General features: G+C 30.8%; 1 protein-coding gene across 1 annotated transcript in view; it reads right to left on the bottom strand.

Annotated features, from left to right (window-relative positions):
• Nucleotides 1–610: 610 nt before the first annotated feature.
• The window catches only part of LOC107440964 (splicing factor 3b subunit 3), a 71,920-nt gene continuing 54,198 nt past the window's right edge, over nt 611–18,332 (bottom strand). The window contains exons 21-26 of the mRNA XM_016054065.3: nt 17,939–18,151; nt 15,181–15,279; nt 12,449–12,592; nt 7,764–7,868; nt 4,540–4,635; nt 611–730 (exon numbers count right to left, since the gene is read on the bottom strand). Of these exons, the coding sequence (XP_015909551.1) occupies nt 686–730; nt 4,540–4,635; nt 7,764–7,868; nt 12,449–12,592; nt 15,181–15,279; nt 17,939–18,151 (702 nt within the window). The 3' untranslated portion in view covers nt 611–685. The remainder of the gene's footprint in view (nt 731–4,539; nt 4,636–7,763; nt 7,869–12,448; nt 12,593–15,180; nt 15,280–17,938; nt 18,152–18,332) is intronic.

The raw sequence follows: 18,332 nt of genomic DNA on the forward strand, positions 1-18,332 counted from the left end.
TATTCAAAGAATAGTGGTTGAAATTTCTTAAAAGGCAATTAGTTTTGCATTTTTAGTGACTTGTAACATTTGATAAATTAGAGTTGTTAGTCTGGCTACACTGCGCCGGAGAGATTTAAAAATTGCTTACAAATTTTAGCTGCTACATATACATATAAATTTTTTTTCTTCGAAATAGCACAACTGTAAAGATCGAAACATACTCCTAATACTTCGAAATACCCAAACTTTTGTACTTGAGTTACGTGAAATTTGTTCAGAATTAAAAAGTAGTAATGCAATTACATGTAAACCAAGCGAACCTTCCTTTAGTAACAACTTTAGAAAAAGCTTTTTAATAATTTTGAAAGCATGTATGATATGGTGGATAAAAATGTTTGCAAAGATAAATATGAATACGGCATTAATGAATTAACCCTTTTAGATAGCTTGTTAGCTCTCCCTGGCTTGTTAGCTCTCCCGATTTTATGCATATATTTTTTTCTGACGCTTTAATTACAAGCAAAACTATATTTTGGTAGTTTTTAATTGTAAAAAACCATTCTTATTCCGGGCGCATCCTACTAGTATAGCTTTATTTTCAAAATTATAAAACCATTAATAAAGAAAATGACAAGAAATACAAATATTTATTTCCTTTTATGATAAATGGCAATATGTACAGTTGTATTAAAAAGAGGAGGTTTTAAAATGCATATCTTGTTCTAATTTCTTCCAACTTTTTCGACACCTGCAAGAAAGAAAGGCATTATAATACAGATTTTGATTTACCTAAGACTTACAGCAGGATTATAGAACAGTATAAATACTCTATTTCTATGACTAAACATAATAATCATAGTTTAAAGTTTTTCTTTTTTCAAGAGATGATTAAATGAACAGTAGAATCAATTTGAATAGAATATATTAAAACATCACTAGTCAATTGATTCCTACTTGTAAATAAATGTTAATTAACTTTGCTAAGACAGGTACAGGGTATCTGCTACATTTTAAATTTTCGAATTCATGACTAATTCCTAGAATTTTTCATGACTTAACGAAGTTACTACTTTTTCCGACAAATACGCAACGATCAATTTAAAAANATATATTAATTATAATTACATATATATTGATTATACTTTGCATATTCATATTTCAAGATATTAAATTTTAAAAAAACAGAGTGACGAAAGAGTTGAAGCAATAACATAGCTGAAAAAAATACAGAAGCAAAAAAAAAAATTTTTTTTTGCAGAATTATATTCTAAAGATACTTTTCTTGTTCATCAGAAAGGAAAGAAATACTCCTGATTTTTTTGTTCTCATTTCAGAATTAAAAAAAATCGCCAATGACTGGCTTGCCTTCAGCTAGAATTTTAAATTGATAAAATAAAAAAATTAAAATAATAACAAAAATTCTGAAATCACAGAAATTTAAAAGATAACTCACTCTAGAAATGATGTTTTTTCTTTCATTTTTTTGAAAGAACACCTTAACTTTTAAAGAACATGATAAAAACATTTTGTATTTTAATAAAATATGACTGTGAATGGGGATTTCATTACAAATTCAGATATTCAGAACACCAAGAAATGGAGAAACACCATTCTAAAATTTAGATTTTTCAGCGGCCAAAATCCATGACTTTCCATGATTTTTTTAAAAAAATAGTTAAAATCATGACATTTCATGACAAATTTTGTTCAATACCGAAATTCACGACTTTCCAGGTGCGTGGATACCTTGCAGGTAATTCCATAGCTGCCAACCTTAGGAATAAAAAATTAGTAACACTATATGCGACAAAATCATACGCACCAATTACGAGATTAAAACAAAAATATAACTATTATATAATAACATTAATAGAAATATCATTAAATACCTTACGCAAATTAGCAAAACAAAACTATAAACACTATCTTTTGTGGGAGGTTTATGATATCAATGTTATAATAAGCAATACCAGTATAAAAACAACCTTTACCTATTAATATATAATTATTCTTCCCCAAATTATAAAACACAGGTAAATAATAATCTGCATCATAAACAAATATTTCTGATGCAAGGTCTTTTGTAGTGTTTTAATACTCCAATAAATTTTTTAAAAAACAATAATAGTAGTTTAAGATTTAATTTAGTGACATGATCAGCAGCACTATTGGAATAGTGTTTTCCAATAAAAAGCTACTAAAAATTACTTCGGCACCATGATCATAGAAAGCGCGCTAGCGACGATCAGAACAAGGGATTGGTTTAAAAGCAAAAATACTGCAATTTTACGAAAATTCGGAACTAATCCGAAAAATTCGGAACAGTTGGCAGCTATGTAATTCCTCTAAAGTAATTTCTGCTATATAGGCTGCACCCTATGTGCAGTCTATGCAAATAATTTATTTTGAACATAAGTAGCTGATTTGGCTTTATAGTTCTGTTCATAAAAGTTAGAGAAATTACATTAGTCTCAAAGTGTCAGGACAAAATTCATTTCATCAGTGCTATGCGGAATGAATAGAATCCCTAACGTAACATTTCATTTTATTTTATAACTGTCGTTGAACAGCCAAACCAATTTATTGGGTTTACGACTACTAACGTTCAACTCTATAGTCTTGTAATTTTGAACCTAATCCAGAAGACATTGGAACTCCTGGATCAAGTATTGGGATGAATTTGCCTTTGTGGAGGACGTTTTAATGGAACTAACGCGCAGTTGCATTACAAGGAGAGGAAAACCTCCCACAGTTAGCCTGGCGGCAAGAAGACTCTAACCCATGTTCCATCTACCACTGAGGATATTTTTAAGTCAGTGCAGGCTGGATGCGAGATTCGTATCTGCCAGCCATTGCTGGGATTCGAGCCCGGTTCACCTCCTTGGAAAGCGAAAAGCTCTATTATAACATTTGTATACAGTTCATTTACTGGTTGTCCAAATGACACCTACAATGAATCTATTTTCTTTTCTAGTTGATATTTTCTGTTACTTGGAGCATTCAGATTGTAATATTTCAATTTCCTCATCTTCTTAGTTACACAGGAAATTTATCAAGAAAGTATCTGAAGAATTTTCAATATTCTTAAAATTGCATTATTAAAATATGTTATATCATCCATAAAAGGGATAACATGTAATCACGTATTTTTACATAAAACATTGTGTTTTCTTTTTCACTGTAAATTCATTAATCATTGTCAAATATGTTATATCATTCATAAAAGGGATAACATGCAATCACATATTTTTACGTAAAACATTGTGTTTTCTCTTCCACTGTAAATTCATTGATCATTGTCAAATATGTTATATCATTCATAAAAGGGATAACATGCAATCACGTATTTTTACGTAAAACATTGTGTTTTCTTTTCCACTGTAAATTCGTTAATTATTGACAAAAAAGTTGTGAATTGTATTGTTTATGCAGCAGCAAACAAATTAAGATGTTTCACCATCGCCAAATGTTGTTCCCACCATGAGTGATGATAAAACCGGGACATCAGCAGGGGTAGCAGCAAAGTTTTTTAAAATTTTAGGAACTTTTTCAAAAAATTTTAGGTACATTTTAGGGGTAATATATGATTTTGCTAGGATAAAAACACATCACATGGTAGTTTATTACATAACAGAAGATTATTACAATTCCTCCACACACATCATAAATAATTGCAAGCCATAAAATAAAGCTCTGAAATTTATTAAGTCAAGAATGAAATCTCTAAAGTGTAAAAATGAAATTTCAACTTTACATATTACCTATCAGAAATTAAGTGCATAATTCAGGAACAGGCAAAAGTGAGAATAAATCAAGAGAAAAAATAAATTAACACCAACTTGGATTTTTATTTAATTTTTACCTTCTTAATCAAAACTTTATTATTACCCTTTACCTTACTTTATTAAGAAAAACTATTGTGTGATATTATTAGATTTCAAATCAGCAATTTATATTAGAAGTTAGAGAAAAACAAATTAATCATGATCATTTTTCTAATATATTCTTGATATGATTTGTGAGATTCTTTTACTGCCCTCAATAGTGTTGTGGTGATCTTCAACACTCCTCCATAATTTCGAATGGTATCTTTGATTAGTCTAAGAGACATAATAGTATTCTCATGGTGACTCACATTAAGCATTGCTTTATTTATCGAAAAACCTCTCTCAGGATCAGAATTCCCATGTGGCAAAATTAAAACAGTTTTAATTAATGTAGTTAAATTCTTATATTTTAGATTATTGCTTTTTTATTTATATTTAGCCTATAACTCTAATTTTTTAGGAACACCAACAAAATTTTATCAGATTTTTAGGAATTTTAGGGTTAGCACATAGTTTTAGGAATTTTATGAATTTTAGGGGGAATGCGACCCCTGCATCAGTCAAAATTTTCAGAAAATAGGAGGATTTAAAAAAAACAGGAGTGTTGAAAAACAAATAAAAAATATAATATTAATTTAAATTATAAAAAATATCTACTTCCCTACATAGCTAATATAAAATGTTAAAAACACTCTAAAGGAAGACAATAAAATATAAATAGATTTCTTACTTCACTTGGGTTCTTGTCAAAGTCATGGGCAATACTCTTCTGTTTTGCAGGATCCAAAGAATTAAATTGTTCACACAGGTCACCATCAATTACATTCTGTAAACACATTCATAAAATATATTCTTATTTATAAGCATTGCACAGAAATCAATATAATGCGATAGAACTTATCATGATTGAAATGCTAATTGCATAGCTGCCAACCTTAGGAGTAAAAAATTAGGAACACTATACGCGACAAAATTATACGCACCAATTACGAGAGTAAGACAAACATTTAACTATTGAATAACAACACTAATGGACATAATATATTTAAATACCTTATGTAAATTAGTAAAACAAAATTGTAAACACTATCTTTTGTGGGTAATTTACAATATTAATATTTTATAATTAGGAATACCGGTATAATAGTTAACAAAAAAAAATCAGTACCTATTAATACATAATTATTTTTCTCCAAATTATAAAACACAGATAAACATTAAACTACATCATAAACAAATATTTCTGATTCAAATGTTTAAATACTACAAAACATTTTTAAAAAATAATAGTTGTTTAAGATTCAATTTAGTGAAATGATCAGCAACAGCTATTGGAATAGTATTTTCCAATAAAACGCTATTAAAAATTACTTCTGCACAATAATCACAGGAACCGCGATTGCGGCGATCAGAACAAGGGATTGGTTTAAAAGCAAAAAATACTGCAATTTTACGAAAATTCGGATTTTTTAATAAAAATATCAGATTTGGTTTAAAAATTAGGAACAAATCCGAAAAATTCTGGACAGTTGGCAGCTACTTAATTGTATTTTAAATTTATTGCATTCAGTCTAAATTTCGCTTAAAAAAATGCTTTACTTAGTCCTTTTTATTTTTATTTAAGAAAACAGGCACAGATTTGTTCAGAAGACATAGATACACAATGTAACGTCCCTTTTCCGGAAGGGTCGATTCCCGGACACTTTTTAACAATCAAAATAAACAAACACCTCTTCATCTTCCCCTCTCTTAAAAAAAAAAGAGGTATTTTGACACTTTTTTCCTTTTCTAGCTTCTAGTGATTTATGCATTGAACCCATAAATAACTGAATCCCTTCTCTCCTATGCAGCAGCTGGCTAGAAAAAGAGGCATTTCCTTTTTATTAGAGTGTTAGGGAAAGAAGAAATACTGTGAAAAAGGGTAAACGCAACAAACATTAAAGCGGAGGGGGAGTCACTTTCAGTCACACAAGAAAAAAATTGAGAACCCAATCAGCATGCCGCGCCTTTATGCTTGATGGATAGCCAATGATAGGAGAGAAAATAAGAAATTGTCACTTCCCCGCCCTCAACTTGAATGACAAATAAGGAAGAAATTAATTTTTCTCCTACACCTACCCACCTTAATGAATGATGGGAATTTCCCCTTCTTGCTTGAATCGTTCTAGTTCAAAATGGCGGATAGAGCAATTAATATGTCAACAATTTTTTGTTCGTTTTTTTATATTTAAAGCAGTAATTATTTTCTTTCTAATATTTTGTTTTCGATTGATTAGATATCATTCTAATACTAAAACATGATTGCCCGAAAATTGTTTATTTATTTTTTGCTGATTAGATTCAGATCGTTTAAAGCTTTGTTTACCTTGGGGGTCTATCATACCTAAAAATTTAATATTCGGAATTCTAGAAGTCCGAATATTTGATCCGGATACGAAACTTTCCACTGTATATCTAAAAATTAGAAAGCATGATAGAAAAATTTAGATGCTTGTTTAAATATTTATGTATAACAGTCTGAATACATTAATATATAATAAAATAAAAAAGTGCATTCTTTAATCAATTTAGATTACTTTGTCAACTAATGGCTGCAGCAAAATATTCATTTTTTTTAGAGGAGTGTTTTAAAATATAGGAGGTACTTTCTGTGTATCTTGCTTAAAATAACAGAGGTACCTTTTGATATTTTAAATTATGGGAGATTTGAGATTTTAAATTACATCTTCCACATGCAAATGATGGGGCATATTTAATTCATTTAGTAACTCTCTGTTATAAAACTGCAAAGATTGTAAATTTATTTGTTAATTAAATTATTTCTATCTTCAGCTTCAAATATTTGTTAAGAATAAGCTTTTAGTTCTTGTTGACACTAATCATTTATTATAAGAGACTTTGCGAATATGCATTCTTGTTGCATTTGCTTAAGTCGCTGGAGTAAAAATGGCACCCATTACAATTCAGTTCTACTTTCGAATTTGATTAGTTTGTTTGATATGTTTACACGAGTTTGTTTTATCAAAATATAAAGAAAATTTGAAATAAAAAATGCCTTTTTTGAGAAAAACTGTTTCTTTCAGTATTTTTTTTTTAAAGTAATATTGTGGACCTTTTACTAATTTAACTCCAGAAAGTGCGGGGCCCTAGGCCTATGCCTAGGCAATGATCGTCCCTGATTTTAAAACCAGTATTAGCTACAAAAAAATTGGCATCGCAAGAATCTGACTTTCTAAGGGACAATTTGTAAAACTAATTAGCAGGGGTCTGTCCAGATACTTTGTGAATATAAAATAAACGTTAGGTCACATTCTTTCAACCAGGGTCCTGCTTTTGTGAATGTGTGCAAAGAGGGACCTGTTATTGCAAAAAACTTTTTCAAAGAGTTTTTAAATTGTTAAATAGATACAAGATTATGCTCAATGCTGTAAAATTATAATTAAAAAATTACATTTTCAAAAATAAACAGCAATTGCTGCTTCTATTTTAGAGATGCAACCTACAAATATTTGATATTTAGCCTATACTGATGAACGCAGAATATTCACTTCGGAGGAATAAAGAAAGAAGCGTCTGCTGAAGACATAAATTAGTTCATTTACATTTGTCTTTCCTTTTTCTTCCCCCCGGTAAGGGTTTATTCGATTAACCAAACAATAATGAAGACAAATAAATTTGCGAAGGGTCCAATTAAAAGATAAATTATTTCGTGAAGGATTTGTTTTTAAGTTAAAATATTTTGTGAAGGCTCCGTTTTTATGAGAAGATATTTTGTGAAGGGTCCATTAACGGACCCAAATTTCTTCTAAACAAACCCCTGATTAGATTCAAAAACTTCTTCTAAGGAGTGCAAGGACCCTGAAAGGTATGGCGGAATCACTATGCTCTGAGAATATAGTCCTAAGGGTAGAGGTTGGACAATGTGTATTTGAGACACCCTATGAAGAGACTTACTTTTACTGCATAGTAGTAGGAACGGAAAGAAAGGTGATCCCTTCCACAGAGAGGGGGATTCTCAGACCTCATGTGCATCTCCAAATGTTGAAAGAAATCATGATCCTGAAACACAAATCAAGCATTGTAGTTCACTCATTTTTAAAATGCACACATTTTTTTGAAAGATAAGATAATTCTCACTCTACTCTCAAGAAAAAAAGTATCACTCTCAAGATCCACGGTTATCCAGAGCACTGTGGGTGACTACAGTAATGAGGTCTTTAAAACAGTGCCATACTTTAACCTTATAACCATAGTAACAGAAAATGCTCAGGCAAAGAGAGTTCTCTAGTCAGACAGACAGTAGTGGATCTTAAGAACGAATGGCTCGTTTCGAGAAATCCGCTGGTTTTCCCCGCCATGACTTTTGAAGCGTGTCTATTGACGGCTTCCGGGATTTCATTTCATAAAGTGAAATAACTCGTAACATGATCATATGATGAAAATATAGTGTCATAAAAAATATGAGGAATCTTCCTCTTTGTATGCAAAAAAATATTAAAAGTAGATATTTTCCTTCAGAAAAATAAGCAGTGTTTTCTCCAAGACTAAACTCAATAATGATTGTGGAATGACATGTGGTGTCATTAATGTGACCAGTGAAGAACCATTACAGAGTCTATCTAGACTAGCTAACAATCAAATCAAATGGAAAAGGATTCAGTTTCCCCCATTTACAAGGTGTAATGAATGTGCTTATCAGTGAATATGAAGTGCTTATCAGTGACATGTGCTTATCAGTGAATATGAAGTGGAAGGATGATCTTTATGTAAATATAACACAGTAAAAAAAGTGAAAAGGAAATAAAATTTTTTAAATAAAATACAAAAATTACTAAAGTAAGGCTATTTTTTATTCATCAATTAAGTAAGAATAAAGTTAGATAAGGTGCGTAGCCAAATTATTCAACAAAAAATAAGCACCTTTTAAGCACTCAAGTAATATTTTTAAGCAATTAAAAAAAATATCATAATTAGGTAGGGTTGGAAAGTTTTTAACAATTGAGGGTTTTAACCATCATGTCAAAAACAAAAAATTTTGGCATTGATTTGACAATTGTCAGAAGCATGTAAATTGAATATGCTATGACTGACGATGCCCCAAAATAGATTGGGAGTGAATTAATTGTGAAAATGTTGAATAGAACAATGTGAACTGCGTTTTTTTTGCATAATTCGTGACGAAAATCAACATGGTAAAGGAAAAATCTTATTTTGGAAAAGGGAAAATTGGGCACTTTTTAAAAACACACAATGAAAAAAGCACCTTTAAGGGCTTTTAAAAAATGCTGTTGTAGTATGCTACTTCCGACCACCGTATGGCATCCTCTTATTTTCATTTAAAAAGAGTAGTTATAATTCCCATTAATAGATTTATTGTGATAAAAATTATTAAGGATATTTGTTAAACAGATCTCAAAATGTGATTTTTTTTTTCTTTAAAAAGAGAGGCACTAATTATAATTCAAATCATTAGATTTATTATTTTTTTCTTTAAAAAGACAGATACTAATGATACAAATTAAAAAATTATTTTTAGATTAACAGTTAAAATTAATAAGGTTGATCTTGATCAAACCTCGAAATTTTTTTTTTAAATAGGTGAATACAAAATATTGGACCAATTCATGAAAGTTAAGTGAAATAAATGACTTGTTGGATTCTGCCTGTTAAGTGAAAGCCATATACTTCACAAGTCTTTATGACAATGATTTTAGTTCTATTTGACGTTTAAAATAAACAGTCAAATTAAGTTTGTATTATTCAAATGTGGTTTAAAACCTTTTCAGGGTGCATAGCTAAACCTCTCAACAAAAGATAAGCACCTTTTAAGTACTTTTTAAGCACTCAAAAATTATTTTTAAGCACTATATACATTAACAAAATCCAAAATAATTTTCAAAGGCATTACATCTTCATGATAAAATAACTAGTTTCTGACAAAGAAATCTTTATCCTGATTACATTAGCCATTATTAACCCTTTCGCGACGCAAAGCGCGCTTACTGCTGAGGCCGGCAGTCTCTTTAGCGTGTGTCTCCCCAGGGCCGGAGGGTTTTTTGATGTTAAGCCTAATTCCATGAAATTACCGAAATATCAGCGGGTTGTTTAATATTGTTCTGTAGAGTATTTAAGTGACATATGCTTTATATATATTTCTATGGATACTTTATTTACTTAAGTTATTTCTTGTTTAAATGTAATATAAATATTAATAAGTTTAAATATTTTGCATAATTTCCTCTATTTCCAGCTCAGTTAAAAATTTTCGACGCTTCGACATTCTAACGGTAAAAAGAAAAAAAATTCAAGCCTACAAGATCTAATTATCCACTAAAAACTAATCCGAAAATCGAAAGTAGCGAGAGAAAAAAAAAACTCCCTTACTTACTGTAAATAAATATCACGTGCTAATTTAAAGAGCCCTCATAAAACATTCCCCCCCTCCACTCCTTCCCCTAAAAACCACGTGAATGTACTTTCATCTTGAGTAGAAGGTCAAATCTACATGTATCTGAAACCATATGGACATACAATGCCATCTTTTGGAAGAAATTTCATTTTTTAAAACGTTCCGAAACGCTGGCACAAATAAGTGACGGTCGGGGGTGAACGAAAAAACTCTCTGACACGCGGGTGTGTCGGTCGGGAAGTGAGCGCGTTTCTTGCTGGCACATATATGTGACAGTCAGCTCGAAAGGGTTAAATGCTCGAGAGATTTTTCGGTCTGATATCAGAGGGTGGAAAGTGAAGCCTGAAATTGAGAATATTGCGCAAAATGCAGCAGAGTTGCTCACGAGAGAGCAATAATCTCACTGAACTCAACTCAGTAGACGCACATGAGGACTCCCAAGTATTTCATCAAACTTGTAAAATGATTGTCGTTTTCATACGCTATGGACCGACAGTACACTGAAATAGATCAGGGTTGCCACTCAAATCCGAAAAAACAATTCCCTGTATTTTCCCTGTACATATTATACACAATATATTAAGAGGAAACAACAATTATTGTGCTCTTGTGTGAGCTATAGTGAGCTTACTATATTTATTAGTTTTGATTGTTGGAAAAACAGCAGAACATACTTAAATAATGCTATAATAAATGAAATAGTTTAGTATAGCTGAAATATCATAGTTAAATATCCCATAGATTACGCTTCGAGAGGTCACCATTTTTTAAAAGACAAAAATAAGAAACAAATTTCCCTGCATTTACCGTGTTATTTTAGGTGATTTTCAAATTCCCTGTATTTTCCAGGTTTTCCCTGTGGAGTGGCAACCCTGTAGATGGTGTTGTTGTCGACCTATGCCTGTTTACTCAGAGGGGGTGCGATTGTTCTTATTTTCCAGTGGCGCCATCTATGGCCGAGAATTCGACTTCTGCCACACCATACGTTGCACCCGTTTATAGGGGGGACCCATTCATTCATCCACAGATCGTTATTTTGACCTGAATCAGAGAACGATCGATCTCCAATTCAGTACCCCTAGAGGTATTGATTTGTTATGGGAACATGGAGGACTTCGACAGATTTAACGTGCATCAGTGCTGAGTGCATGGAGGACTTTCGCGACTCAGCAGATTTGAACGTGCATCAGTCACTTTACTACGGGAGTCTTCGGCCGGCGGGGTTCGAACCCACGAACTCTCGCACATGGGCCCAGCGCCCTACCGACCAGGCTATCCCTCTTAAGTAAAATCCATTAGAAATCAGACCATAATGTCAGGGACATTGTTGGTGCTGACATTCTAGGGAAACTAAAACAACTTTCCCTTTCTCATCGGATCTACTTTCAGAGGATTCCGTCACATGTCGATATAGCTGGAAATGAGATTGCTGACAGTTGGGCCAAAGCAGGTGCTAAAGAGGCCATTATGACTGTCGCTCCTCTTACTTACTTTTTCTAAATGTAAGGCAAAGAATATGGCCATTTGGACGGTCCCGCCGGTACACTCATGGTATCAGAGTAGGTGCCGAGGGGGCTCCTTGGCTCGGGGCAGCAGTAGACGAGAACAAATTGCCATGACTCGTTTCCTCAGTGGACATTTGTCAACAATGACTTATATCGATGGTAATAAACATTTCAAAATCTGCACTAAGTGTTCTGCTGCCCAGGTCTCCTCTGACTACAGGCCCTCTCTTACTAAACGGTGAGACTTCGGCCGACGGGGTTCGAATCTACGAACATGGACCCAGAGCCCTACCAACTAGGCTATCCCAGCACCTGTTTTACTTTTAACATGAATTAACAACTCAGATGACGAATTAATTATGTATAATGAGTCATTTATTTTATTTTATCTTTCGTTCACTCTCTGCCGTCAATAAAAGACTGTGAGTCAATGATGACGTGACACTAGATTCGCTTCAACAATACGCCCAAATAGATTGGGGTTGAATTAATTGTGAGAACATTGAATGTGAGCTGTGTCTTTTTGCATAATTCGAAGCAAAAATCAGCACAGTAAAGAAAAAAATCTCATTTTGAAAAAGGGAAAAATGGAGCACTTTTTAAAAACACCCACTGAAAAAAGCACTTTTAAGGGCTTTTGAAAAATGAAAATAAGTACCTTTAAGTACTTTTTAAAAACGCTACGCACCATGCTTTTTAAGGACAACTTTAGATCAAAGACTTACTTCATGGGTTGTGAAGGGGACAAACACGCCAATAGATCCAGAGAGTGTCGTGTACACCAACGATTCCGATCCTCCGGGTATGAGAGTAGACTTTTGTAGAGATAGAACCACTTCCCCAATGTGGAAGTTCGAAATCACTTCAGCCTGTTTAATATAAAATCAATTCCGAATTATAACACTATAAAAATAATTCAGTCTTTGAGAATCATTTTCAAATCTTACGATTCCAAAAGTTGTTTTCAATGTTAATTGTAATTCTAAACTCTTATTTTTAAATGCAACCATAGCTGCCAACACAATCAGGAAAAAATCCAGTAGATTTTACAAAATAATATAAATTTCATGATAATTGTTGCGTAACATAAGAAATATTTAGTCTTTGAGACTCATTTTCAAATCTTACAATTCCAAAAGTTGTTTTCAACGTTAATTGTAATTCTAAACTCTATTTTTAAACGCCACAACTGCCGACATAGCCAGGAAAAAAAATCCAGAACAATTTACGAGAAAATATAAACATCATAATAATTATTGCGTAACATAATAAATATTTTACATATAGAGATCAGAAGAAGAAATCCAAGAAGTATCCAAGGAGTCCAAAATGTTAGGGATTTCAGAATTTTTTTTTTTTAAAATTAAAAAGCAGTTATTATAAAGAACTTGCAAAAATGTATATTTTGCATAAGGAATTTTTTTTTAGCCCTTTTGAAGTAAATTTTAACTTTGTTAAACTTCATCAAGAAAAATAAATAAAGTTATCACTTTCACACATAAATATATTTTCTAGTTTCAAATATTTTAAGAAATCTTGTTAAAGAACATAGTACAGATGTTAAAGATTAACATAAAAACCTACCAATTTTATTTTTTCAAATTTGAAAATACAAGGCATTTTATACAAAAAAACATCACAGTAAATCATCAAGTTTGCCATGTTACATGAAAAATTAAAATTATTTGCTGTTATTTTTTTCTTCTAACTCTTGCAATTCAAATTTTTTTTCTTTGAAAGTTTCCTTCTTAAACTATTAGATTTTGACAGCTAAGTCATATCATTTCGTTTCCCTGCTTGGACAGGAAATTCATCAGCGGACTTAGTAAGTTCATCTATGCAATGCAATAATCTAAGGAGTTTCTAAGGACTAATTTGGAAATCAAAGTAGTTCCAAGTACTCCTTGGAGTCTTTTTTTAAATTTCCAAATAGTATAAGGAGTCTGTACGAACCCTGGTTACGATTCCAAAAGTTGTTTTCAATGTTAATTGCAATTCTAAACTCTATTTTTAAATGCAACCATAGCTGCCGACATAACCAGGTAAAAAATGCAGTAGATTTTACGAGATAATATAAATTTCGCGATAATTGCTGCGTAAAGTAATAAATATTTTAAATATAGGGAATTTTAGAGATTTTCATGGCCATCAAAATAGAAAAATTTCAAAATGTTCCAGTTATCATTAACTGTTCTCACTCAATTTCAGAAAAAAAAAACCCGACTTTTCCAAGTATATTTCAATGAAAATCAATACCATACTTTATCTATGCTATGAGATTTTTCATCAGAAAATGTGAGCTTACTATATTTATTACTTTTGATTGTTGGAAAAACAGCAGAACATACTTAAATAATGCTANAGGAAGGAAGCATTTCAGTTTGTCAAAAATGTGAAATTTTTACAATAAATAATTGTATTAGATGTTAGAATTATTTAACGGGAATCTCAACAACTGAGTACTGTTACTTACAATTTTAAGACTGGTTTTTTACCAGGTATAATGTAGCAATTTTCCAGGTTTTCGTAAAAGAATTGCAACTTCCCTGACCATTCCCAGATTTTTGGAGTTTAAACAAAATTCCCTGACAATTCCAGGCTTTCCCTGATTTCAAATTAAACATACTTGAAATGATATGTATTATGTTTACTCATAATTTCGAATACAAAAAAGCATTTAATTCAACAAAGATAGTTAAAAGATTTTATTTAAAAATTAATTTAAAAAGAGAGTTCTAAAAAAAATAAAATGAATATTTTAGAAATAAAATGAATATTGTTAGATAGAAAAATCATCTTTTGATATACTTAAATGACACAAAACAAGTTTTAAATTCGTAAACCCTAGACGAAATTAAAAAATAGCAATTGATACACTTTTAACTATAGTAAACTAGTATGTACTATTTATTTTATAAATCTTAACCATAAAAGAAATCTATATGGAAATCAAGAATAGAGCAAAACATTATCCAGTGTTACACTATCATGCTACATACATTTTCAACTCAAAAAAAAAGAAGCTAAAATTATAGTTTTTTTTTATTATAAAAGTAATGCTAAGCATGCATTACCACATGTGTTCTTAAGTTTAATTGCTACAGATAAAATCCGTTAATTTCATTTGAGTTTTTCGTATGAAATGTAAACAAAAAGGAAAGGAATTTTACTGTTTTCTCTAAACGTTAAGTGGCATTAAAAATCAATTCAAGTTCACTTTCTCCACAAAATACGTTAACAAGATTGAAATGTTCTGAAATATTTTGGGAAATAGAAAAAGTGGATCTCAAAGAAAAGTTCGCTAAAGGGAAAATTCACACCGCTATTTTACAAAGAAATTTCCAAAATGTTCTTGGTTCCTCAATAAAAAAAAATCGCAAAATGGAAGTTTGTTAAATAGAGGTCCGACTGTATAAACAAAAAATGAGAATATCTTAAAAGCTATGTTTAAGAAAACCTTTTGTGAAGATCCTCCCAGCCAACCTCTGTCCCAGAGAGCCTTGACACCTGTGGGATCTTCTTCAACCTCATCACTAATCACAGTAGGTAAACGAATCTAAAGAAATAAACTGTCAATTAATAGAAAAGTACTGAAAGGGGAATCAAGCAAAATCTTTCAACAAAAAAATAAGTATTTTTGAAACACATTAACAAAATGCAAAACAATTTTCAAGATCATGATAAAATAACTAATTTCTGACAAAGAACTACACGTTTCACGTTTAACATGTTTTTGAAATAAATTTATAATTTAATTACCTACCAATAAAGAATATCACACTTTTAGTAACTAATTCAAGAAAAATCTTAGTTCTTACAAGAATCGCATCATTGAATTTAAAAAACACGTGAATACGAAAATCAATAATTAAATTTAGAAATGCATGAATACAAATTGTAAAATTGGAGTTTGAAAAGGCGAGAATACGAATTGTGACATTGGATTTTAAATGCGTGTGAATATGAATCGTGTCACTCGATTTTAAAAATGCGCGAATATGAATTGCGATGTACGATTTTTGAACAAATTGAGCACAAATCGCACTTGAACTTTTCAATGAGGTAATTACAAAAATTGATGTTTGTATTCAAACCGTGTTCAGTTGATTCAGATTCCGGTGCAGTTCCAAGTAATCAAAATGTCCGATTCTAAGTTCTTGATTAGCAAAAATCTGAGAAACATTGCTCTTGAGAAACTTGATATTCCCAGAAAAATCATATGCCCTGCTCCTAATTTTTACACCCAGAAGGACAATTCGTACAATCCTCTCCTCCCGAGTCTAGTTCAAGCTTGTACCTCTGTCCCCACTGGTTTAACCACTTTGCACTTGTTTACTTTTCTATTTTTGTTTGGAGTTAAGACACTGGGGAAGATTCTTGTTTATAGAACTGAAACTATAGTATGTCCATTTGCTTTAGGAAATAGAAGAGTTCAGTAAAATGCCAAAATGTATAGATTGAAGATGACGCAATTCGCTTAAAAAAGCTATCTTGATTCTTTGTGTCAGAAAGTTCAAAATAAAACTATTGCATTGATTATAATGCAGATAAATTTGTTATTTTGATAAAATTTTTTGTTTAAAAAAGCAGTATCAATGCCTGTAATATCTTTGAACCAAATGTGAATAGGAGAAAAAAAAAATTTCTTCATATTTTCTTAAAATCTTAAGCTAATTTGCAAATTTTAAGTGAAATTACCTCATGTAAAGTACGATTCATAAGACATCTGCAGTACCGTATATTCCAAAGTCTACTCTTACTGATGAATTTAAAATGACAAATGAATTTTGTGCACATGATTTGGTATATAATTCTAGCCCTGAATTTACACTAGTTAAAACACAAATATAGAGTTGTGTTTTCCAAATATGTAATTTAAATACAAAAAATAATTTGTAATAATCTAAACTATTAAATCAATAATATTATAATTCCATCTTTCATTTTAAGATATACCTTATACATAAAACCCTCTGAATGCACTTCTGATTCAAATGAATTATTGATATTCCATCTGTTAAAAATAATTTAACTAAACTAAGAGAATAATATGGTCATCACTTGTTTCATTTAGTTTATAGATTAGGTAGATTTTTCTACTTAGTAGCAGGGCTTGTGATTTTTTTTTTGATTTAAAAAAAAAATCAGATTTTTTTGATTTAAATTGGACTTTTTTGATATTTTTTCAAATACACTGTAAGAACTTTGATTTATGGTTAAAAAAACTTTATGAATCAAAATTAAATTAATATTAAAATTACATTATTTAAGAAGCTCAAACTACCTAAAACAATTTTCATTATAATACACAGCTTTGAATGCATAGCAACCATTTTGAAACAAATGCAGGATTGAAATTTAAAGACTAAATGAAATAGAGAATTTAAACCCTATTTTTGGCATATTAGGGTAATTTCTTTTTAAGATAACCTTAAGCTTTAGAAATATACATTTTCCACCAATAAAATATAATGTAGATTTTAATTCCATGTTTTTTCAATCAAAAGGTAGAATTTTAATTAACATTATTTGTATTTCTTGGGGGAAAAAAATTCATGTTAATTGATTACTTTCTACAGCTATGCAAGTCTATATTAAGACAGAATTAAATGTTTACTTTAATCTGTACTTTCAATCTCAAAAATCAAAAGATTTTTAAAAATGTAATTTCAAATGTGTTGAAATTTAACACACAGCAAGAAAGAAAGTAATTTCTTTAACTAAAATATATATGCAGCAATTTATTTAAAAAAAATTTTAAAACTAAAAAAAGAAAATAATAAAAGTATCAACAATTTAAAACACTGTTACTGAACTTTTTAAATCAGTATACATATATATACATAAATCAGTTGATTTAAATCAATGATTTAAAAAAAAAATTATTTGATTTAAATCGTTATTTAAATCAACAAACCCTGCTTAGTAGAAAAAAATCTGTGAGACTTGCATTGCTATCACAGGGGGTGATGTTCAAGTTCCATAATTTGCATCTTCTCGTATTTATTCCACCACAAGCTTAGATTTCTCCAATCAATACCACCAACTCAAAGGGACGTAAAAGTTTTTGCTTTATTAAGGATTTTACTTTATTACAGATTGGGTAAATTTGCCAGGGATATTGAATATGTTTTGGTACTAGTTGATCACCCAAATAGGATAGCAATTCACAGGCTTAAAAATAAGATTTTAGAAGTAAAACATTAAATACTCACTATAGATATGTTTCCAAATTTATCAGCTCCAGCCACTGTGTTGCAATCTAAAAGGCAGGCAGAAGTCACCCACCTGGGATTGGTGTCATCAGCAAAGATGATAAGCTGATTATCTTGACGCTTATACCTGACATAGAAAAAGCTTTCCTGCACGTCTCCCACAATGATGCGGTTGCCTACTGCTTGCAAAGTAACTATCTGGTTGGGCAGATGCTGCAAATATTCATAAGTAAATTATTAAAATAGCTGTAAGATACAAAAATATTGCACACAAATTAAATCTCCCACAATGATGTGGTTGCCTACTGCTTGCAAAGTAACTATCTGGTTGGGCAGATGCTACAAAATATTCGACACAAATGAAAAATAAGGGGAAAGAAAAATAAAGTGCATT

This window comes from Parasteatoda tepidariorum, chromosome 10, assembly GCF_043381705.1.
Source record: "Parasteatoda tepidariorum isolate YZ-2023 chromosome 10, CAS_Ptep_4.0, whole genome shotgun sequence".
Lineage (NCBI taxonomy): Eukaryota > Metazoa > Arthropoda > Arachnida > Araneae > Theridiidae > Parasteatoda > Parasteatoda tepidariorum.